General features: G+C 35.6%; 1 protein-coding gene across 1 annotated transcript; it reads right to left on the bottom strand.

Annotated features, from left to right (window-relative positions):
* Positions 1–5,643: 5,643 nt before the first annotated feature.
* On the bottom strand, positions 5,644–8,534 carry LOC125862660 (lysine histidine transporter-like 2). The gene is made up of 6 exons (XM_049542781.1): positions 8,183–8,534; positions 6,529–7,309; positions 6,332–6,437; positions 6,153–6,244; positions 6,001–6,069; positions 5,644–5,914 (listed from the first exon to the last, which is right to left on the bottom strand). The coding sequence occupies exons 1-6, from the start codon at positions 8,362–8,364 to the stop codon at positions 5,816–5,818; spliced, it is 1,329 nt and encodes a 442-aa protein (XP_049398738.1). The 5' UTR covers positions 8,365–8,534; the 3' UTR covers positions 5,644–5,815.
* Between the last annotated feature and the right edge of the window lie 13,000 nt (positions 8,535–21,534).

Genomic DNA, 21,534 nt, shown 5'->3' with positions numbered 1-21,534 from the left:
AGTGGTAGAAAATTCATAACATAGCGTAGAAGCCTCTGAATCATGGCCATTTCTTACGTTGCAAAGTAGACTCCAAGAATGTTCTCCTTTGCTCATTTGTGACACATTTGAACTCACGTGCTAGCTATATAATTTAAAGAGCTAATGTGATGATCACTCAATGCCACCAAACCTCCTTTTTTTAACTCATGTGACTGAGCTTAGAGTGATTACTCCTAGCGCCTACATACCTCGGTGAAGAGGATAAATTCATATCGCAGTTCAAGATAATTAGTTTTTTTTGGGTCGTACACAATTTATATTATTGCAAGCGAGGAGTAACATACAATTTATGCTCGTACCTGAAGGAGTGTTGTAACTTTCAGTTTACGCTCGTACATTGATGAGTATTTCAACTTACAGTTTAGGCTTATGCGTTAATGAGCGTTGCAACTTACAACTTAGGCTCATGCGTTGAGAAGCGTTTCAACTTGCAATTTAGGCTCGTACGTCGATGAGCATTTCAACTTGCAGTTTAGGCTCGTGCATCGAGGAGCGTTTAACTTGCAGTTTAGGCTCGTTCATCAAGGAGCATTTCAACTTACAATTTAGGCTTGTAGTCGAGGATCATTTCAACTTGTAGTTTAGGCTCGTACACTGAGGAGCATTTGAACTTGCAATTTAGGCTCGTACATCGAGGAGCGTTTCAGCTTGTAGTTTAGGCTCGTACGTCAAGGAACATATTAACTTGTATTTTAGGCTCGTACATCAAGGAGAATTTCAGGGAAGAATTCCATTAATGTAACTATCCTTCTAACCTTTTGTGATGAAGCATTAATGTACTTCAATTTGGTGTTGGATTTTATGCTTCCGCATTGTTGAAGCTGATCTGTACTTGATTTTGTGCCGAATTTTAAAAGTCGGAGTTTAGAAGGCCCTTGATGCATTTTCTTTTGCGAGCGACCAAAATACAAGCATCGTCATTCTTTTCATTGGAGAAGTCACATACGTTGGATGTGATTGTTGTTTTCTTCAAGGCAGAAACTTCAACTAGTTCAAAGCTCCCAAACTGTAGTATGATTACACCTTCTTCAATTTTTGGAGATGCCATAGGGGGAAGAGCTTCTGAAATCGAATCCTTTTTATGATCAAGTTTGACAATTCCGTGGTTTATCTCAGTTGTTTCATCATCGTCAATGCCGATCTTTCCCTCCCATAACAATGTCATGATATTTTCCTTCAAAATGAAGCATTTTGTGGTGTGATGATCGATGATTCGGTGTAATTTACAATACATAGGATCATCGACTTTATTGGATTATTTGGGTTGCTTTGACTCTGGGAGTGCAATGACTTTCTTGGTTAGCAGCTCATCAAGAATCGCATGAACGTCAAAGTTCGTAAAGGGCTAATCTTTTGCTCGTAACTTCTTCAAGGTAGATTGATTTTTCACTTATCGTGCTTGTTGATGCGCCGCGAACTCTTTCAACTTTTGTCTTATGGAGGTCTTTGTAGAAGTCGTGGTTACTGTCATGGACTCATTAGTTGTGTATCCTAATGGCTCCTTCAATTTGTATCATCTTTTCTTGGATCAAAGAAAGGTGATGTCTTTCCATGGCTTGCAATGCTTTACTCCATGTCATGAATGTGTGTAGCTTGTTCATCAAAAGGTCAAGGCTTAATTCCTTGAAGGATATATACAAGGCCCAAATGCATTTCTTGTATACAAATTTCAACTGTAGAGATTTCAGAAAGTTGGTCTTTGCAATCTATGCTCAACATTCGCCAACAATTGATGTAGTCCACTACGGGTTCATCCCTACTTTGTTTAGTGTTTGTCAATTCGATCATGCTCACTATACAACGGGTACAGTATAAACGATTTAGAAATTAATTTTCTAGTTGCTCCCAACAATCAATTGATTCAGGATCTAAGTCTGTATACCAATCAAAGATGTTTTCTTTTAAAGAATGAACAAACTGCTTGACAAGAAGATCACCATGCGTACCGGCACTGCTACAAGTCTCGACGAAATGGGCAATATGTTGCCTTGGATTTCCCCTTCCATTAGATTGTTGCAATTTTGGTGGTTGATAGCCAATTGCATCAATAGACCCTCTATTCCCTTAAAGTACAACTTTGAATATCCTAAGGAACGTTATGGCAGGACACCATATTGAGCTTTAATTGTGTTTGCGATCATTTCTTGTAGTTGTTGAACTAATAGAGTGGCCACTGAAGCAGATCATTTTGCACTATGAGAGTCAATTATCTTGGTGGGATAATCGATAACAACTTTTTCTTGCGTTGTTAGATTGTGATGTTACTCTCTAGAGTTGTAGAGATCTAACTTGCTCATAAGTTGAGCAATTTGGCGATTTTTGTCATCAATAAACTTCTTCAAAGCTTCAATTGTTTGCTCCATCATTGCGAACTTCTCGTCCATGTCAGTTGCGTCAACCATCAAGGAGTTAACCTTTTTTGAAATTAAAGAATCCACTAAATTCTTAGATTCACCAAAGTTGAAGCCACAGTAAGAAAGTTCATCAAACAACTTAGATGTAATAATGCCGCCAGGGATTTTAGTTTTGAATGCCATTTGACACTTGCTCTTTCTTGCCATCTCCAAGGAGGTGAAATATCCAGATCCATTCAAGGCACTTGTCTTGAACTTGCATCCATTGATTGGATCAACATCACTAAAATCAACAAATATGTCAACAATAGAGTCCTTGCATGAAACATCATTGATCTTCTTGAAGGCGATTGCAAAGTTGAACTTGTTATTTTTTTAATTGTAGAAGGAAGAGATGAAGAGCAGAATTCGTCCCACTGGGCATGCCAAATTTGTTCGCAACAAATTTTCATAAGCACTGAAAATTAACTGCAAGAAAAATAAATAAAAGAAAAATGTAATATTTATTGATGAATCTTGTGAGTACAATTTTGTTGTTCTCTTGATTCTTCTCTTCTAAACTTCTCCGTGATTCGAGGACCTTCAGTAGCGTATTTCTTGAATGTAGGATGATGTAGACATCCTTGAAATGTATTTGATCTCCGGGAACATCGGGAAGCACTTCGTTGTTTCAAGTCTATCTCCGGAAAGAACTTCATTAATCACTCCTTCGAAGAGCTATGTAGTTGATGTTGTAGCTTTCTCCAATTGCAGAATGCTTTTTGAAGAGTTTTCTTCCTCCAATTGCAGAATGCTTGTTGACGTGTTTTCTTGATGCCTTTAGAATGTCATGTATATCTCCTATTTATAGTTGTGGGGCTGGACAATAATGCTTATGATTGGCCAAAGAATGTCATTTTGACACTTGGCAGATTGTGATTGGTTCTTGCACTTGATTGGGACTACCACCTCATTTGGACACGTGGCACCGCCTTATTGGTCTTGGATGCCTAGTCATCGTGACACCTTGCATAGATTTGGGCTTTAAGGTGAAATGGACCTTGAACTTGAATTTAATAAAATGAACTTATTTATTTGTAAAGCCCAAATTAATCATCTAACCCAAATAAACATGGATTTAATTCAAATTTTGTATGAATTAAATCCAATAAAATTTGTGTGTCTACACTATCTACTAGTGATTTACAAGCCTTGTGATGTATGATGTACAAGTAGAACCCGTCTAGAAAGAAAGTACATATCAAGAGTTAAGGTACATAGAACCTGTAAAGGAAGAAAGTACAGCGACATTTTCTTTAATAAATATTACTAGAAGTTCTATAGACATGTTTCTAATTGTAGATGCCACTAATTTCTTTGTTGTTTGGAACTGGTAGATATAATATCATACAATTGGATAGATAATATTTTATGAATTTGATATTTTGGGTCTTTGTAATTAACAATGCAATTTTATATAAATATTGATTATTTTGATTAGTATTTCATTTATTTTATGTGTTTTAGTGGTTGTTTTAAGTAAACAGAGAATGAACAAAATAAAATTTGATTGTTAAAGATATTTATAACGATGAGATTCGTAGTAGTAACTAAAGGTTTTTAACGAAGGGAATAACAATCAACGAAGGGAAATTTGATTGTTAAACTATGGTATAACGATCAAATTTTATGTCATCATTAATGACTTTTTAACGACCAAATCTAAATCCGGTCGTGAACTTTTTAGGACAAAGCTTTTAATGATCGGTGGTGCCCGAATTTTTTTAATCGTTATTGACCAATTACGACTTGATTAGGACTTCTAGCGATAAAAATTTTCTTTAATAAAAGTTATTTTTCTTTTAATGGATTTTTTTACTAGTTGCCTTCTGTTGAGTGTACGAAGATTGGGAAGCCCCAATTTGTCCTTTCTCAAGAGCCCTTTCACTTTCAATTGCAGTTCTTCATAAAACTGAAACATATGATTTTGCGAGAAGCCATTACTTAGATTAGTGAGCTTGTCCACGACCTTGTTTGTTTCCCTAAAGCAGTGCACCATATAATTAAAACCCGCAAGCTCCTTAAGTCTAATAATTTCATTAACATCATCCATCATTCTCCAAGGCCTCGCGTGACAATTGTTGACCCTATCCATGAGACTATTTTGTATTTTCAAAAGGCTTAAGTTATATACAACCCCTTAAAGTTGTTTGTATATTTGACTTTAACACCTCAACTAAGTCTTGTACCTATTGAACATCTCTAGCACTTTGAATTGATACCTATTTTACATTGAAAGACCAAACACGACCAAGTGTCAATGTTAATGGTAGAGGTGATGGTAGTTGTTGCTTAAAACAAGAGGAAGAAATGGATGTATTGGCTGCGATAATAATAAATTTGAAAAAATAAAATGATAATGATGGTAAAGGAAGAAGAAGGGTGTTTATGGCAACAATGGCGGATGTGAGTGGTAATTAAGGTGGAGAAGTGATGGCAACAAGTCCAATGAAGAAGAATGAGATTTTTAAGTTTAAAAATGTCTAATTTAATTTTTTCATGCGCTTATCATTCGTGAATCACACCTAAAATGCCTCCTAAGTAAAAAATGCTCAATTGGTATCAATTCGAAGTACTAGAGGTGTTCAATATGTACAAGACTTAGTTGAGGTGTTTAAGTGAAATATGCGGACAACTTTAAGGGATTGTGTATGACTTCGGCCTTTTCAAAACCTAAGGATTGAGATGGGGAAGAGACTATTTTGTACTCCCTCTATTCTATATAAAGTGAATTTTTTTAGCCTTTTTTTATTCTTCAAAATAATTAAATTGTTCAAAGTTCAAGATGTATGTTTGAAACTTTTTTCATATTATTTGACCTTTCATTTATTGAAGTTTTATATTTTATAGGAGATACTTACACTATTTACAAAGTTATATTTATGATTTCACAAAGGGCAATAGTGAAAATTATGGTTTAGACTTCTTAAATATTTTGCTTATTATGTGTGCGATGCCTCACAAATTCAATTAATATAGAGAGGATATTATTTGACATTTTTGTGATGGGAGATGATAGCTTTTGACCTTAAAATGATGATATCATAAAAAGTGTGTATTTAACCAATTTTTGAAAGACTTGTGTGTAAACGAGAAACCCCTAAAACTAGTAGTATTAGTTAACATCTTGAAGATTTAATTAGAGGCATTACATTTGGCAGAGGAAAAAGTAAACTGAAAGCATTAGACAGTAGTACTCCTAAACGAAGATATTTTATTTCCAAGTATTATTCACAAAGGTTGTAAGCATCTATAACAACATACATTTTTGTTGTTCTAAATAATTATTCTAAAACATAAATGTAACAAACAAAATAGCAAAAGAAAAAAAAAGAGATAACTATTTACAGTCGCAAGTTTCCAGAAAAAGAAACTACAAATCACTGGTAAAATCGGTAATTCTTGGCTTGTTTGATAAGAGTCCACATTCCTCCAATAGGCGATAAAACAGTGAGCAATACTCCAACTATGATGCAGAACTGAAATTTATTTGGAAAACACATAGTAAGTAACAAAAATTAGATAACATTAAATTGATGGAATTAAATACTAATATTTTACTCACCCAATTCATCCACCAAGAAAAACCAAACCTTTTGGGTTTTACAATGATAAGCCAAATGATGCAAGGAAGCTGGAGAAGTTAAAAAAAGAGAGTGATTGACGTGAAGCAATACACAAAAAGAAATTAGTGAAATCCTTATAGAGTATACTTACGTAATATGATGTTGGAGCTAGAGCAAATCCACCAAAGAACCCCATTAGACCACCAAAGAATGGTATGGCCATACCGACGAATAACGTCAATGCTATATAATAAATAAGAAAGAAAGTACAGTTAATATTGCAAATCCATCATGTGTTTAAGTAATTATGGAAAATGTAATTGCACTTACCAACATATGTTGTACGAACTGTGAAGCGAAGAAAAGTGGAAGGTTTTAGTTTGATAGATTTGACGGCATATGTTTCTATCATGTCAAACATAGGCATTGCGAAAACCTGCGTAAATTATTGGTAAGTTTATGAATGTTTTAGACATTTTCGCTGATCATAACATCGAATAACATGGATGTTTTATGCATGTACATACCTGATAACTTCCAATAACATGGACGACAACAAACATGTTAGCAGCAGCAACAAGCCACATAGGTTTTTCGAGTGAAAGCAAGATGTTATCCTCAACTTGATTACCAAAGGCCCAATAGCCAAGAAAAGCGACAGGGAGGTAACAAATAGCAACGATGATATAAGCCACCCATACACCCTTCCACATAGGACCTTTGGAAGGTTTTTCTGGCGTTGAAGGAATAGTAGCTTGAATCTCAAGAACCACATTATGGCCAGCGTAGGCAAAAGCAACATCTCCAAGTGCACTCAAGAACATGAATACATTGTCACTTGTATTTTCACCCCTAAGTTCATAGCTCACTACCCTACCTTCAATCCCTCTACCTAGAGATGTTGCCCAAGCAACTGTCGAATATGTCAACGACATCACTGCAGCAGCCAAGGACACAAATGATATGGAATTGAAATTTGGCAAGTGAGAAAGAACAAAGTGGACTGAGGAAAAAATGATGATGAAGTAGGTAAGTTTTATTGGTTGACAATCAGGACAAACTGTTTCATGAAATTTCTTCAATGACTTGCCACCTGTAACCATGTATATTATGCAAGAACTTACGTCCACCACTATTTGTTGGGGTACAACTACCCAAAGACCAAGTTTCTCACCAAATGCATGTTGACCTAGCTCGTGGTATCTATCAAATCTTTTTCCTGGTACCATTTCATGCATCTCTACCATTTGCCATATTGTGTAAAATGTTATAGCCCACGACATCAACATTACTATTACTCCAGGGCCCCTGCAACAAATTCAACAATAATAGAAGGTATATTAGTTATTCACCCACTAATACATGTATTAGCTATACCCCATAATATACATACATTAATTAAAGCTTTATTCGAGCAGTTTAAAAATTAACCCATTGACTATTATTATTTGACCAATCTCCAACTTTTCCTATATATATATATATATCCAAAGGTACAAATAGAAGTTTTTTTTATTTCTTATTTCTCTTCTCCATATTAACATCGTAAATGCAAAATTCTTCGATCCAGATCCAAAAGTGAGAGGCGCCTTGTTTAATTTTAGGGGTATCTCATCTATCCAGAAATTTCATATATTATTACCATTGTTTTATTACTCTCTGTTCCAATTTATGTGACACATTTTTCTTTTCGAGAGTCAAACAATTTATGTTTGACCGAGAATTTGCTAATGGAATTTGTTTTTCAGAAATTTCATATATTATTCCCATTGTTTTATTATATGTTTTAGTTTGATTGAATTTGAAATTAAAGTAAGATTATATAGAAAGACATTGAATTTGTAGTTATTATATTAACTAAATATTCTTAAAATATCCTTTAATTTTGAAATAAGTCATATCATTCTATTAAGAAGGATAAATGTGATTGGTGGCATTAAAAAATTAATAAATATAAAAAGTGATATTCTCTTTGCAAAATTCTAAAAAAATGCACAAATTATGATAGTTACTGTCAACTAAAGTTTTGAGAAGAAAAAACAAATCCCAAGAAAAATAATATATAATCTATTGACCCTAATTTTTCTCTTTTTATATTGAGTAGAATAATAATTTCATATTAAAATATCGTAATTTACAATCAAACAAATAAATATGACGTGGAAAAGTAAAAAAACATACCATCCCATCTCAGACATGGCATATGGAAGACTGAGAACACCAGCACCAACCATGGCAGTGACATTGTGAAAAGTAGAGTACCACCATTTCGCATTTCGATCGGATGTGATAGGAAGCCATGCATCTATAGCTTTGTCCTCCTCGGTTCTCGTATCTATCTCTTTTTCATTATCGTGAGCCATTTTTTTAAAATTTTTATTTTATACAGCAAAAAAAAAAGGTTTATTTTTTTTTTCAATTTTGTGGAGGGAACCAATTAGAATTACAAGTTAGAGATGAATAGGGAACAAAGAAGGACTCAATTTTTGAATATGTTAGAGTCCTCGATTTTAACCCTAGGAATGAAGAAGCATTCAGTTCCCTCACTGTATGCGCTTATGTAAACTTTTCTTATATATACTTTGAAGACCCTAAAACGACGATTCCTATTACAGGCTATCCATTAATAGCTCTGCCTCTCCATACAACTGTTATGTCCAAAAATTGTCTAATTACCACAAAAATATTTAAACCCTAAAAAATAGGCCAAAAATAAGGGTTTCTCAAAATGTGTGTCAAAAAATATTTCGCAAACTCAACCAAATATATTTATTTATATCTCCTTGTCAAATTTTATGTGCTTCTTTATTTATTTATCATTGTTAAATTTATTCTACCAAAATAATTTTTGTGCTTCGTTATTTATTAGCACTGTAGCATACAAAATTATAACGCTTAATGTACATAAACTTTCTGATTTTTATTTAATTTCTCAAAGAAATTTAAACTATTCATATTTGCTTGTTTAATACCTAAATTATGTATTGTTTTATTACTTTCATGAATTGTAGAACATTTTCTATCGAAACTCTCTACAGTTACACGTTGTGAACTGTAAATTTGAGACTTAGCAAATGCACCAGAATAATCTATCTTTATTCATAGGTTCCAATGCCTTTTTATAGGAAATACATGAAATTTAAAGAAAAACGAAAATACAGGACATGACTCAACTAACTCCACTACTGATAGAAAAATAGGAAATAGAAATTGACTTGTTCCAACCCTGAAGAATAGGTCTTTATTGAAGTAAACTAAAAACTGAAGAAAAACTAACTCAACACTCCCTCCCTTGAACTGAACTCAATCAAGAGTTTCAATTCACAATTTTCATCCCAAATGCTTCTCTGATTCTTTGAAATGATGCCATCTTCAAAGGCTTTGTCATTATGTCTGCCAGCTACTCCTCGGTGCTGCAATAGACCAATTTAACAACACCTTCATTTGCCAACTCTCTAAGAAAATGATATCGAACCCTTATGTGCTTTGACTTTCTGTGCATGACAGCATTTTTTGACAACTTGATAGTGGATGTGTTGTCACAAAACAGAACCATCTCTTCATCTTGTTCATGCCCGATTTCTTTCAATATTCTTTTCATCCAGATGGCTTGACAGGCACATGTAGCTGCTGCTACATACTCTGCTTCAGTAGTTGACAGAGTGATGATTGGTTGCTTCCTTGAGGACCATGCCACAACTCCTCCACTCATTAAGAAAACATATCCTGAAGTGCTCCTACTGTCATCCACACCCCCCGCATAATCACTGTCGGTGTAGCCTAAGAGTTCACTTTTTCCTTCACATTGATACCATATTCCAAATTCCAGAGTTCCCTTCACATACCTCATGATTCTTTTTGCAGTACCAAAGTGCAACTCAGTAGGATTTGCCATAAAACGACTAATAAGACTTACCACAAACATCAAGTCAGGTCGTGTGGCTGTGAGATACATTAAGCTGCCCACCATTTGCTTATATAGTGTTGAGTCGACCTTCACACCAGCTTCATCCCGGCCAACCTTCTGTCCAGGGACTATCGGATTGCAAACAAAGTTGTAATTCTGCATCCCAAACCTCTCGATCAGCTCAGCAACATATTTTCTTTGACATATAAAGATGCCATCAGCCTTCTGTATCACTTCAATGCCAAGAAAATATCTCATCTTCCCCAAATCAGTCATGTCGAATTCATCCTTCATGGAGCGCTTAAACTCATTCAACAACTCCTCATCATTACTAGTGAACAATAAATCATCAACATAAATGCTCACAATTATGATTTTACCTCCCTTTTGCTTGATGAATAATGTTTGTTCACTAGAGCTGCTTACAAAACCTTCCTTGACGATATAAGCCTCAATGCGACTGAACCAAGCTCTGGGTGCTTGTTTTAGTCCGTAAAGGGCCTTATGTAGCTTATAAACCATGTCCTTCTTCCCTGCTATTTCATAACCTTGTGGCTGCTCTACAAATACATCTTCCTTCAGCTCACCATGTAAGAAAGCAGATTTGACATCGAGCTGTAGATTCCCCATCCTCTTTGTGCTGCTACAGCAATGATCATCCTTACTGTATCCATTCGAGCCACTGGTGCGAATACCTCTAGGTAATCTACTCCGTACTTTTGAGCATATCCTTTTACAACCAGCCGAGCTTTGAACTTGTCTATCTCTCCCAGTTCATTTAATTTGGTCTTGTAAATCCACTTAACCCCAATAGCCTTGGCTCCAACGGGAAGTGTAGTTAGTGACCACGTGTGGTTCCGTTCGATGGACTGTATCTCAGCATCCCTCGCTTGTTTCCAACTTTGATGTCTGATGGCTTCTTGAAAACTGGTTGGATCTGATATGATCATGAAAGCTAGAGTTTCAGTCTCGACTCTAGCCATGTTTACTTCTTCCTCTATATCTGATAGCCCTTCTCCTGTGATATAATCTGCAGACCACATTGGTGGTTTTCTCACCCTGCCAGTTGTTGTTATCGTTTCTCCAGTTGATGGATTATTTGGTGAAGGAACATCATCAATGTATTCTTCTGTTTCTTCCGCTTCCTCGACACTTTCATAATTGTTTTCCCACTCAAGTTCAATGCTTTCTTCACCAGAATAACCAACAGCTTCTCAATTCCACTTCTTATCTTCCTCAAATATCACATCTCGGCTAATGTGAATTCTTTTCTCCACTGGATCGAACATCTTAAAAGCCTTGGATTCACCGCTGAAACCTAACAGGACACACTTCACTCTTTTATCATCAAGCTTGCTTCTTTTAACATCTGGGATATGAACATAACCAATACATCCAAAAACCCTAAAGTGTTCGACTGATGGTTTTCTTCCACTCCATGCTTCTTCTGGGGTCATGTCTCTTACAATGAGTGTAGGAGATCTATTAAGAACATGATTCACCCATTGCATAGCATCTGGCCAGAAAACTCTTGGTACCTCCTTCTCTAACAAAGTTGCTCTCACCATGTTCATGATTGTACGGTTTTTGCATTCAGCAACGCCATTCTGCTGGGGTGTGAAGGCTGTGGTCAGCTGTCGTTTGATTCCATGCTCTCTACAAAATTCCTTGAACTCATTTGAGTGTATTCTCCTTCTCTATCTGTTCTTAGACATTTGATGAACAATCCAGTTTGCTTTTCCACAAATGCTTTGAATGTCTTGAACTGATGAAATGCTTTTGATTTTTCTAGCACAAAATATATCCATGTTTTTCTTGAGAAATCGTCAATGAAGCTTATCAAGTACCTTATTTGACTGTTTGATGGTGGATTGATCGGACCACAGAGATCAGAGTGAATAAGCTGCAATCTTTCAGTGGCTCTCCACTTGCTCTGCTTCGGAAATGGAACACGATGGTGTTTCCCTTTGACACATGCCTCACAGGTGGTTTTCACATCTCCAATTTCAGGTAATCCCACAACCATCTCTTTACTGCATAATGTGTGAAGTCCCTTGTAGCTGAGATGCCCATATCGATGGTGCCACAGCTCTGCCTTGTCTGAGATATCAACCTGCAAGCATTTCTCCTCTTTTGTTTTGTCATTTGATTCACCTAGCAAGATAAACATTCTATTAGCACTCATAACAGATTCTGCTATCTTTCCTCTTGAGGGATGAAAGATGTTGCATGTGTTCCGATCTCCTTTGAATAGCACATCTAGACCCCTTTCTTGAAGTTGTCCAACACTCAGCAGGTTGTTCTTCAATTCCGGAATATAATACACATCGTTGATCACATAGTTTATTCCTTTAAGCATTATTTTTACCACTCCTTTCCCACCAACCATCAGTTTGTGATTGTTCCCAAGCTTAACATTATGTGTGAAGCTAGTGTCTAAACTTGAGAATATACCTCTTTCTCCACACATATGGTTTGAACATCCAGAGTCCACGAACCACACATCTCTTCTTCGAGCACCTTGAAGCTCCACATACGTCATGAGAAGAACTTCATCCTTTTCTTCGATCTCTGCAAAATTTGCTCCACTATTCCCATTTGGACATTCATATTGGAAATGTCCAAGATTATGGCAGTTATAACACTCGATTGTTGCTTTGTTGAATGAGCGTCCTCTGCCCCTGCCTCGACCTCTGTATGATCCTCTGCCTCTACCTCTAACATTGAAAGCCTGATCATCTTCTTCATGACTGATCTTCTTAAATTTCTTTTCATGTACAGACAGAGAGCTTTGCAGTTCGTCAATCGTCATCCTTTCTGTGTCTTTTGACTCCTCGATGGACACCACTACATATGTGAATTTGTCAGTCAGAGTTCGAAGTATTTTCTCAACAATCTTTGAATCTGTCATGTCTTCTCCGTTGCTTCTCATCTTGTTGGAGACAGACATTACTCTTCCAAAGTAATCATCAATGCTCTCTTCATTCTTCATTTCAAGAACCTCAAAATCTCTTCTTAAGGTTTAGAGAAGAGATCGCTTCACCCTTTCGTTGCCTCCAAACTTTTTCTTCATCGAATCCCAAATGATCTTGGATGTTTTGCGATTCAAGATCTGTTCAAACACAACCCGATCAATTGCCTGGAACAGGTAGTGCTTCACTTGATGGTCCTTCATCTTGATCTCATCAAGACTCTTCTTCTTTGCTGCTGTCATTTCAACTCCTTCTGCTGGTTCGTCGTAACCCTCTTCCACTAGACTCCACAAACCCTTGGCACGTAAGGGATTTTCCATCAGTTCACTCCAGTGGTCATAGTGACCATCAAATTGTGGAATCTTGGTGAGTGTTTTGTCGTCGCTCATTTTTCTTTCTCTTAGATCACTCTGTTTGCTTTGGCTCTGATACCAAATGTGAACTGTAAATTTGAGACTTAGCAAATGCACCAGAATAATCTATCTTTATTCATAGGTTCCAATGCCTTTTTATAGGAAATACATGAAAGTTAAAGAAAAACAAAAACTACAGGACATGACTCAACTAACTCCACTACTGACAGAAAAATAGGAAATAGAAATTGACTTGATCCAACCCTGAAGAATAGGTCTTTATTGAAGTAAACTAAAAACTGAAAAAACCCAACTCAACACGCGTAGCATTGAGGTGACCTTAGTCTTTTGGAATATTAATTAAGGATGACAAATATTTTTTCAATTCTAGGAAGAAATTATACAAGTTATTTTAATTTGATAGAGCTGAATTTATTTTAGTCTACTATAGTAGAAATGTGAGTAAAAAGTGAGGTATTAACATGGCAGTGTTTTGTCTTTAAAATTGCATTTGAGGGTATTTTGGACACTTGACAAATGGATGCAACGTGGCTTTACCTTGGAATTGAATAGACACGGATCATTTAATCACTTCACTTTGATGTTTTCACCTTTTCCCATTTCCGCCACCTATCCGATACTCACCACCCCTATTTCTAAACCCTTCTCTTCTAATAACAATTGCAAAATCCAGAGGTTAAAGGCCTAAGAGGTATCCATTCCACCAGTACATCTTGAATCCATTGGTACGGCGATGTCATCGACTACTCAGTCCTTATTTGTCGCCGCTATAAATGGTGGAATGAGGCCTCATTTCTCTCAGTCAATCAACTATATCCGTTAACTTTTACTTTTGATGATTCCTTTCAGGCTTTTGATCTCTTTACTTAGCTACATGTCGGCGTATAATTTATGTATAATTTTGATTGTAGGTGACTTAAAAGAAAGCTAATATTTTGGATGTTTGGAAGATATAGAGATGGATATGGGGTGATGTTACAACTTGAACCAGTAGTTCGCATAAGGTATTTTTTTACCGCTCTATTTGAGCTTTCAATACTTTCTCATTAATATTCTAAGAAATCGTTTGGTGTGATGGATTAAGGGAGTTAATCCCAAGATAAATTTTAAGTACTCTTTATTTTCTTATTTGGTTATAAAGCTTGGATAATTTATCTCAGGATTATGAATTAGTATTGGAATAAGTTATCCCTTACATTGGGTGGTATAGTAATTTCGGGATAACTTATTCCGCGATACAATAGGTAAACGATAAATATATCCCTTTAAATTCTTTTTATACATCATTTTTCACATTTATGTATATTTACATTATTTATAATACCGTGTATAATAATATTTACTACTCCTTATTTTTATGATAATTATACATATTTTTCTATTAAAAAATTACACTATATAAATATAATTTTTACTTATGAATTTATTTGACTAATTCTTATGTTTATTTTATTTTGATTTCTCATAAATTTTCTTCTCTTTAACAAACTTAAGAGGGAAGTTCTATTTTTAATCTAAATAAGAAAAAAGTTGTATTTTTAAATACACATGGTACTCATCAGGGGAATTGCACTTGCTTCAAATGATCTTAAAAGTTGAATTCTAAATTTGAATGATTATTCTGAATAGCGGAATTGCACTTCCTCACTTGAGGTGACGAGTGTATGATACTCAATGTTCTATTGCCATGGACAAATACAGTTATTTGTTATTGCTTTTTAGCATGGTAAAAAGTACTATAGTGAATAGGCAAACAGCTTGCTCAACTATAAACTTCCTCCGTGAAAGCTCTTTATTTTTTTATGAGAACGGGAACCATAGCTGCTGCACAACACAACAGAGATATTATAGTTCTAAGCAAGTGCTATTCGACAAGTTCGAAGGAGAAAGTACCCAAATGTTGATTGTTTTTTTTCCCCTGATTTTCTTTTTTATAAATTTTTCAGGTCGTCTGGGTGTTATAAATCAGGAAGAAAGTTACAAGAGAACTTGGCCTTAGCCTCCGATTACAACACAAGGATAAGCACTACTTTATCCTTCAAAAAGAGGGAGGTGAAGCTAGAAAAATAGACATTCCAACCCTCGCAAAAACTAACTACCTATATGACTAGCTAACAAAAAAAATTGTCTTATCGTATTTGGTTCTTATTGAAGGCATTTGGCTCTTGTCCAGTTGGAATGAACCTTTTAGCCTCCACTGGAAGTTGATGATAGGAGTCATACAAGGATCCATTCTGACTGTTACCAGCAAGTTTGGCTAAAAAATTTGCTACCTTGTTAGCCTCTCTAAAACAATGCTCCACCTTGACATTAGCGTGTTTCTTCAATTGTTGTAACTCCTCTATGATCAGGTTCAGTTTGAAATTGCAGCATTTGCCTTAATTTATCATCTCCACAATAGCTAGCGAGTCCACCTCTAGTATGAAGTTAGAGTGATTTTTCTGACAACAGATGTTCATCCCGTGTTTAGCAGCCATTGCTTCTGCCTCTAGGTTACTTGCGCATCGAATGGGACAGGAAAATGCCAAGACAAAATCACCTTTTTCATTTCTTAATACTCCGCCCATACCAGCACTTTCATTGGTAGAGATAAAGCTACCATCTGTATTCAATTTCAGTGTTCCAGCAGTAGGGAATTTCCAGCAAACAATGGTGCTTTTGGGACAAGGTCTTAATCTTAAGAGAGTGTCACAAAAGGAGATCCAAGGTAATGTCAAACTATTAGAAGGAAAGGCTTGAGACATGGCACTCAAAATGTTCCTTTCTGTTTTCTTGATCATGATATGCACACTGAACTTCTTTCTTTCTCCGTATTTGCACTCGCAATTTTGTTTCCAAATTTCCCAACATATAAACAATGGGACAATCCTGATAATCATCTTGTGAATTTCATTTGTGGTCCTTTGATTCCACCAAATATCAATCAAGTGTCTAATAGTTCCTCGGTGAGCACGAATGCCTAGTGGCCTTCCAAAATGTTTCCAAATAAGTTGAGCAACTTCACCTGTAACAAAAGTATGAAACATATTTTCTACTATTGGGACCAAGCAGCAATTACAATTGGTGTCCGTGTTAGCTCTAAATCTTGCAAAAAATTCATCAAAAGGAAGTTTACCTTGCCATAGTCTCCAAGTGAGAAAGGAGATTTTAAAGGGAATGTTAGAACTCCACATTTTTGCTAAAAACTGATTCAGAGGTCTGTTGGTTCTAAGCATTTCCCAGGAAGACTTGTTTGAGTATTTACCATCAGTATTCAAGTCCCAAAAAACTTGATCCTTTTATTTTTGTTACCAATCCAATGGTAATAATGTGTTGCACCATAGGTTCAGATAAAATATCTCTTAGCTTATGGATATTCCAAGAACCATCAAGTAAGAAGTGATTGACTAAGATATTTATGCTTTACTATCAGGGTAAAACATAGCAAGAGAACCTTTTCCACTCCAATTATCCCACCAGAAGCTACTTGATCCCGAGTTGATCTGCCAAATCATATGTTCTTCTGCCTAACTTCTTACTTGAGTCATTATTTTCCATTGATGAGAGTTACCTGAGGCCCATTTTTTAGTAGTACTGATACAATATTTACTTTTCAGGAAGGTAGCCCAAAGAGAAGGAATATATCTGAATCTCCACCATCTTTTTGTAGCTAAAATCATGCTTTGTTCCTCCATACTCCTGATGCCAATTCCACCCTCTGCTTTGGGATAACATAGGTTTCTCCATGAGCTCCAGTGTTACTTCTTTTGACGTTGATGCACTCCCCAAAAGAAATTTGCAAAGTGTCTTTCCAAAAGTTTGAAAATTGCTTTAGGAGGATTAAGAGCTGCGAGAGTGTATGTTGGGAGTGCTTGGAGCACATGCTTGATTAGAACTTTCTTCCCTCCATAAGACAATATTTTCCCTTGCCAACCTCCTAATCTTATGATTACCTTGCTTACCATAATGTCAAAGTACTTGATTTTTTTCCTTCCAACATATATAGGACATCCAAGATAAGTAAATGGAAATTTCTTATCCATAAATCCTGAACTGTTCCTCATCTTGTTGGTGGCAGAGGCTTTAGGAGCTGTAAGAAAGAAGCTTTCCTCATTATTCACCTTTTGACCTGAGCTAAGTTCATACTTCTTTATTTGCTTCATCACAAGTTTGATAGATTTAGTTCCTCTACTGCTGAATATTACTATATCATCTGCATAAGCTAAATGGTTAATCATCGGCCCTCTTTTAGACATAGAAAAAGGGGTGAAATTATCATTTTGAAGCACATTATTCAGAGATCTAGTAAGTACTTCAGCAGCTAGAATAAATAAAGATGCAGATAAAGGGTCTCCCTATTTAAGTCCCTGAGATGAAGTGAAGAAACCTGTCCTTTAGCCATTTATAATGATTGAATACCAAACACTTGAAACAAGGTTCAAAATCTAGTTGATCCAATTTTCAGAAAAGCCAAATTTCCTAAGAACTGATGTAACAAAGTTCCAAGACATTCTATCATAAGCTTTGGCCATATCCAATTTTATGACTATGTTACCACCCTTGTTAGAATAAGAAATAGATTGGATGATTTCTTGAGCCCAGAGGACATTTTCAGTGATTAACATGTCTTTTACAAAACCTGATTGATTTTCAGAAAATAAGGTTAGGCAGGAGAGGGTTGAGTCTTAAAGTCAAATTTTTTGAAATAATCTTATTAGAAAAGTTAGATAAACTAATGGGTCTGAATTGAGCAAAACAATCAGGAGTGCTAGTCTTTAGAATTAGAGCTAGGCAAGTATGAGAAAAGAATTTGGTTAGTGTTTTTCCTTGAAAAAATTCAATGACAAAGTCAGTAATATCCTTTTTTATGATATCCCAACAACTTTGAAAAAAGAAGCCATTGAAACCATCTGGTCCTGCTGTACTATTCGCACTAAGGCTAAAGACAGCTTCCTTGATCTCTTCCTGCAAGGGCAATTTAGATAACTTTGTGTTATCCAAATCAGTTATAACTCTGGGAATGCACTCCAGGATGTTGTGGTCTAGGACTGGCTCAGGGAGATTAAAAAGAGCCTCAAAGTGTTTGACGGTAGCTTTAGCAATTTTCTCCTTATTTTGAACCCATTTTCCTTTATTATTCTTGATCCTTTTTATCTGAAGCTTGCTTCTATTATTTCTAAGGAGGCAATGGAAATACTTTAAGTTTTTATCCCCTTCTTTGAAACATTTGATATGAGCCTTCTGTCTGAGAATAGAATCATGTAACCCCATCCATTTTGTGTATTCTGCATGAACCTTGTTCACCTCCTCCCTTCCTGCCGCAGTGTTGTGATTAATGTCAAATTCTTCTAAATTTTGAACCTTTTCCTCCCAAATAGTCACCTGCTTATGGATGTCACCAATATCATGTCTAGACCAATGTGTAAGTTTCCTGCTTAACGTTTTAAGCTTAAATTGAAGCCTCCACATGTCGTTGCCATGCACAGGGATGTCCCAAGCTTCTTTAACCACCTCATAGAAATAAAGTATCTTCACCCAACAATTGAGAAATCTAAAATAGTTGGGACGATCTTGAGATAACTTGGAGCATTTCATCAAAAATGGCCTGTGATCCGAACCTGTTCTCACAAGATGTCTAACAGAGTTGTCCTGAAATCTTTGAGCCCAAAGGTCGTTAATAAAAACTCTATCAAGTCTTTTCCAAATTCTTTCCTTTGACCTTCTATTGTTACACCAAGTAAATTTCGGGCCAATGAAACCAACATCTCTAGCCCCACAGTTATCCAAACAGTTAATAAAGTCCAAACTTTTGTACATCCTATGGGGCTTACCACCGATCTTTTCGTCTGGATCCATGATGGCATTAAAGTCACCACCAATACACCAAGGTTCAGAAATAATAGAGTTAACTTGTTCCAGGCTATTCCATAGATCCTGAATAGCTCCTTCCTGTCAGTAAGAGAACACTTAGCATAGACTGATGTAAAAAACAAACTCTCATTACTACTATCATCTTTGAACTTGATAGTAACTTGTTGGTCTGCATTGGCAATAATTGTAGCAGTGTAGTTATTTTTCCAGAAACATCAAATTTGTCCATTGCTGTTGGAGTGACAAAAATGGAATCCCATGAATCTTTTGTAACCCTCTATCTTACTGTTACTGATGAATGGTTCAAAGATAGCCATAAATTGAACACGATTAATGCTAATAAGATTTTTGAGCCTATGGATGGCTTTCTTAGATCACACTCCCTTAATATTCCAGAAAATTGCTTTAATCATTAGATATTTGGGGTATTGTCCGATTTTGTTTCCCTTCTTTGAGAAGAGGCTGTTTTGTTTCTCTGTTTTCTACCTGTCTTCCAGATTCTGCTTCTTCCTCTTTCAATTGAGGTACTCTTTGAATAGTCTGGATCAGACTCCTTACCAGTAGTTGGGATTGGGAATATGGATAGTTTGTCTCTTAAATATTTTTGTCTTTTCTAGTGAACATAATGTACAAGAAAACAATGGATTGCTTGGTTGCTTTCAACTAAGCTTCATAATAAGCAACACCAACAAATGGATGAGAAAACAAGAGTTGTGGGGAAATAAAAGATATCATAGACGATATCGAGCAGAGGCTTAAGAAGATCAAGAAATTTGACATACCAATAGTTCTTTGTATGATCACCATCTCTTGAAATATGACACATTCCAAGAATGAGGAAATATAAGAGATTATAAAGGATATCGAGCAGCGGTTTAACAAGATCCAGAAATTTGGCATACCAACTGTTCTCCATATGATCACCACTTCTTGAAATTTGACACAAATTCCAAGATCATTGCATCGGAAAATGTCTTTCGCCAGAGAATTGAAAAATAGTGGATTCTGTTGGAGAAGGCTCCCAGGTCCTCACCAGGCTCATGACATGAAGATTGCAGGTTCAAATCGTGTCCCCGCCTAATTAGTGGAGTTGCAACCAGGTCAAAAAGGGGTACTCTGCTCTTTATTTAAGTGCACATTATTATTTTTTTGTCAACTATCAATTAATAGTTTTAATTATATCTTCTTGAAGAAATTATATTGTATTTTGTAATTTTTCAAATACTAGCCCATCACTTCTTATAGCAGTGCCTCTTAATTAATATCAAAGAGAAGGAAATGAATTTTTAGAAAACCAAAGGTACAAATTCATAGTACCCTATTGCCAACACTAATGATTATCATATATTTTTTCACCTTAGGATCCGTGTTATTATTTATAATTTTTGATTGCATTGAACAAGAAAAAATATTCTAAGAAATTCTCTCTCTTTTCAGAAAGCCTTTGAAGAATCTACAAAATATTTTTTTAGAAGAGGATACGAACTTCAACCAGTCAGATAACAAGTAATGAATTAGATAAAGTCTAAGCCGAACTTATTGTTTACCTTCCTTAGTGATAAACACTCAACTACACCTCATCCAATACTAGGTGTAGGCGATCGTACTCTAGTATAAACCCAACGAAGAGTTGGGGTCGATTCCACAGGGAGTGGTACAAGTCAAAATTCAGTTACGCAGTTGTAAATGTGTTCTAAACGATTGTAGGAATAGAAATTATCGAAATCATTCAATTAAATCTAAGGGTTGACAACAAGTGTCAGATGGAGGGTTAAAAATTGTCAATTAACAACTAAGAAAAATAGGGGAGTAGTCAAATAGATAAGATATATTTGGGGATGTGATCAATTAAAGGCTAATTTCTCTATATGGATAATTGTAATTTACTAACAATTGCTGAATCTTAGTGAATAGGCTAGACCATAGATGCAATAGCTTTCTCTCGAACAACTATTACGATTCAAGTGAGTTCGCTTGAACCTCGACAAGCATAACACTATAAACAACCAAATACCTTAATTTATCTACTATCTCGAGCTAGATAGGTAGGATCGAGTTAAGTTTCACTCTCTCGAGATGAACTTAAAACAACCCAATCACTACAATTATCAATCGATAACCATAGTTCTAAAATCTCTTTCTCAGGCAATCCCAAAAAAATAAATTAGAACTATATTTGCAACTACAATTCATGGGTTAATACACAACTATCAATCAAACCCACTTCAATTCAACATTTAAATCAGTAAACAATAACACCCATAAACTAATTAGAATAAATATTCACATGATCACACCCCCAAGAATGAGGGTTTTAGCCACACATCATAAAAAGGAAGAAATCAATACCAATTACGTTCTCCATAATCTAGGTATTGCAATCCACATCTTTACAATGATTCAAAATTCTCAATATAAAAAACCCAACTC

Source organism: Solanum stenotomum, chromosome 4 (genome assembly GCF_019186545.1).
Source record: "Solanum stenotomum isolate F172 chromosome 4, ASM1918654v1, whole genome shotgun sequence".
Classification (NCBI taxonomy): domain Eukaryota; kingdom Viridiplantae; phylum Streptophyta; class Magnoliopsida; order Solanales; family Solanaceae; genus Solanum; species Solanum stenotomum.
This window is presented reverse-complemented; position numbering and strand designations above follow the sequence as displayed.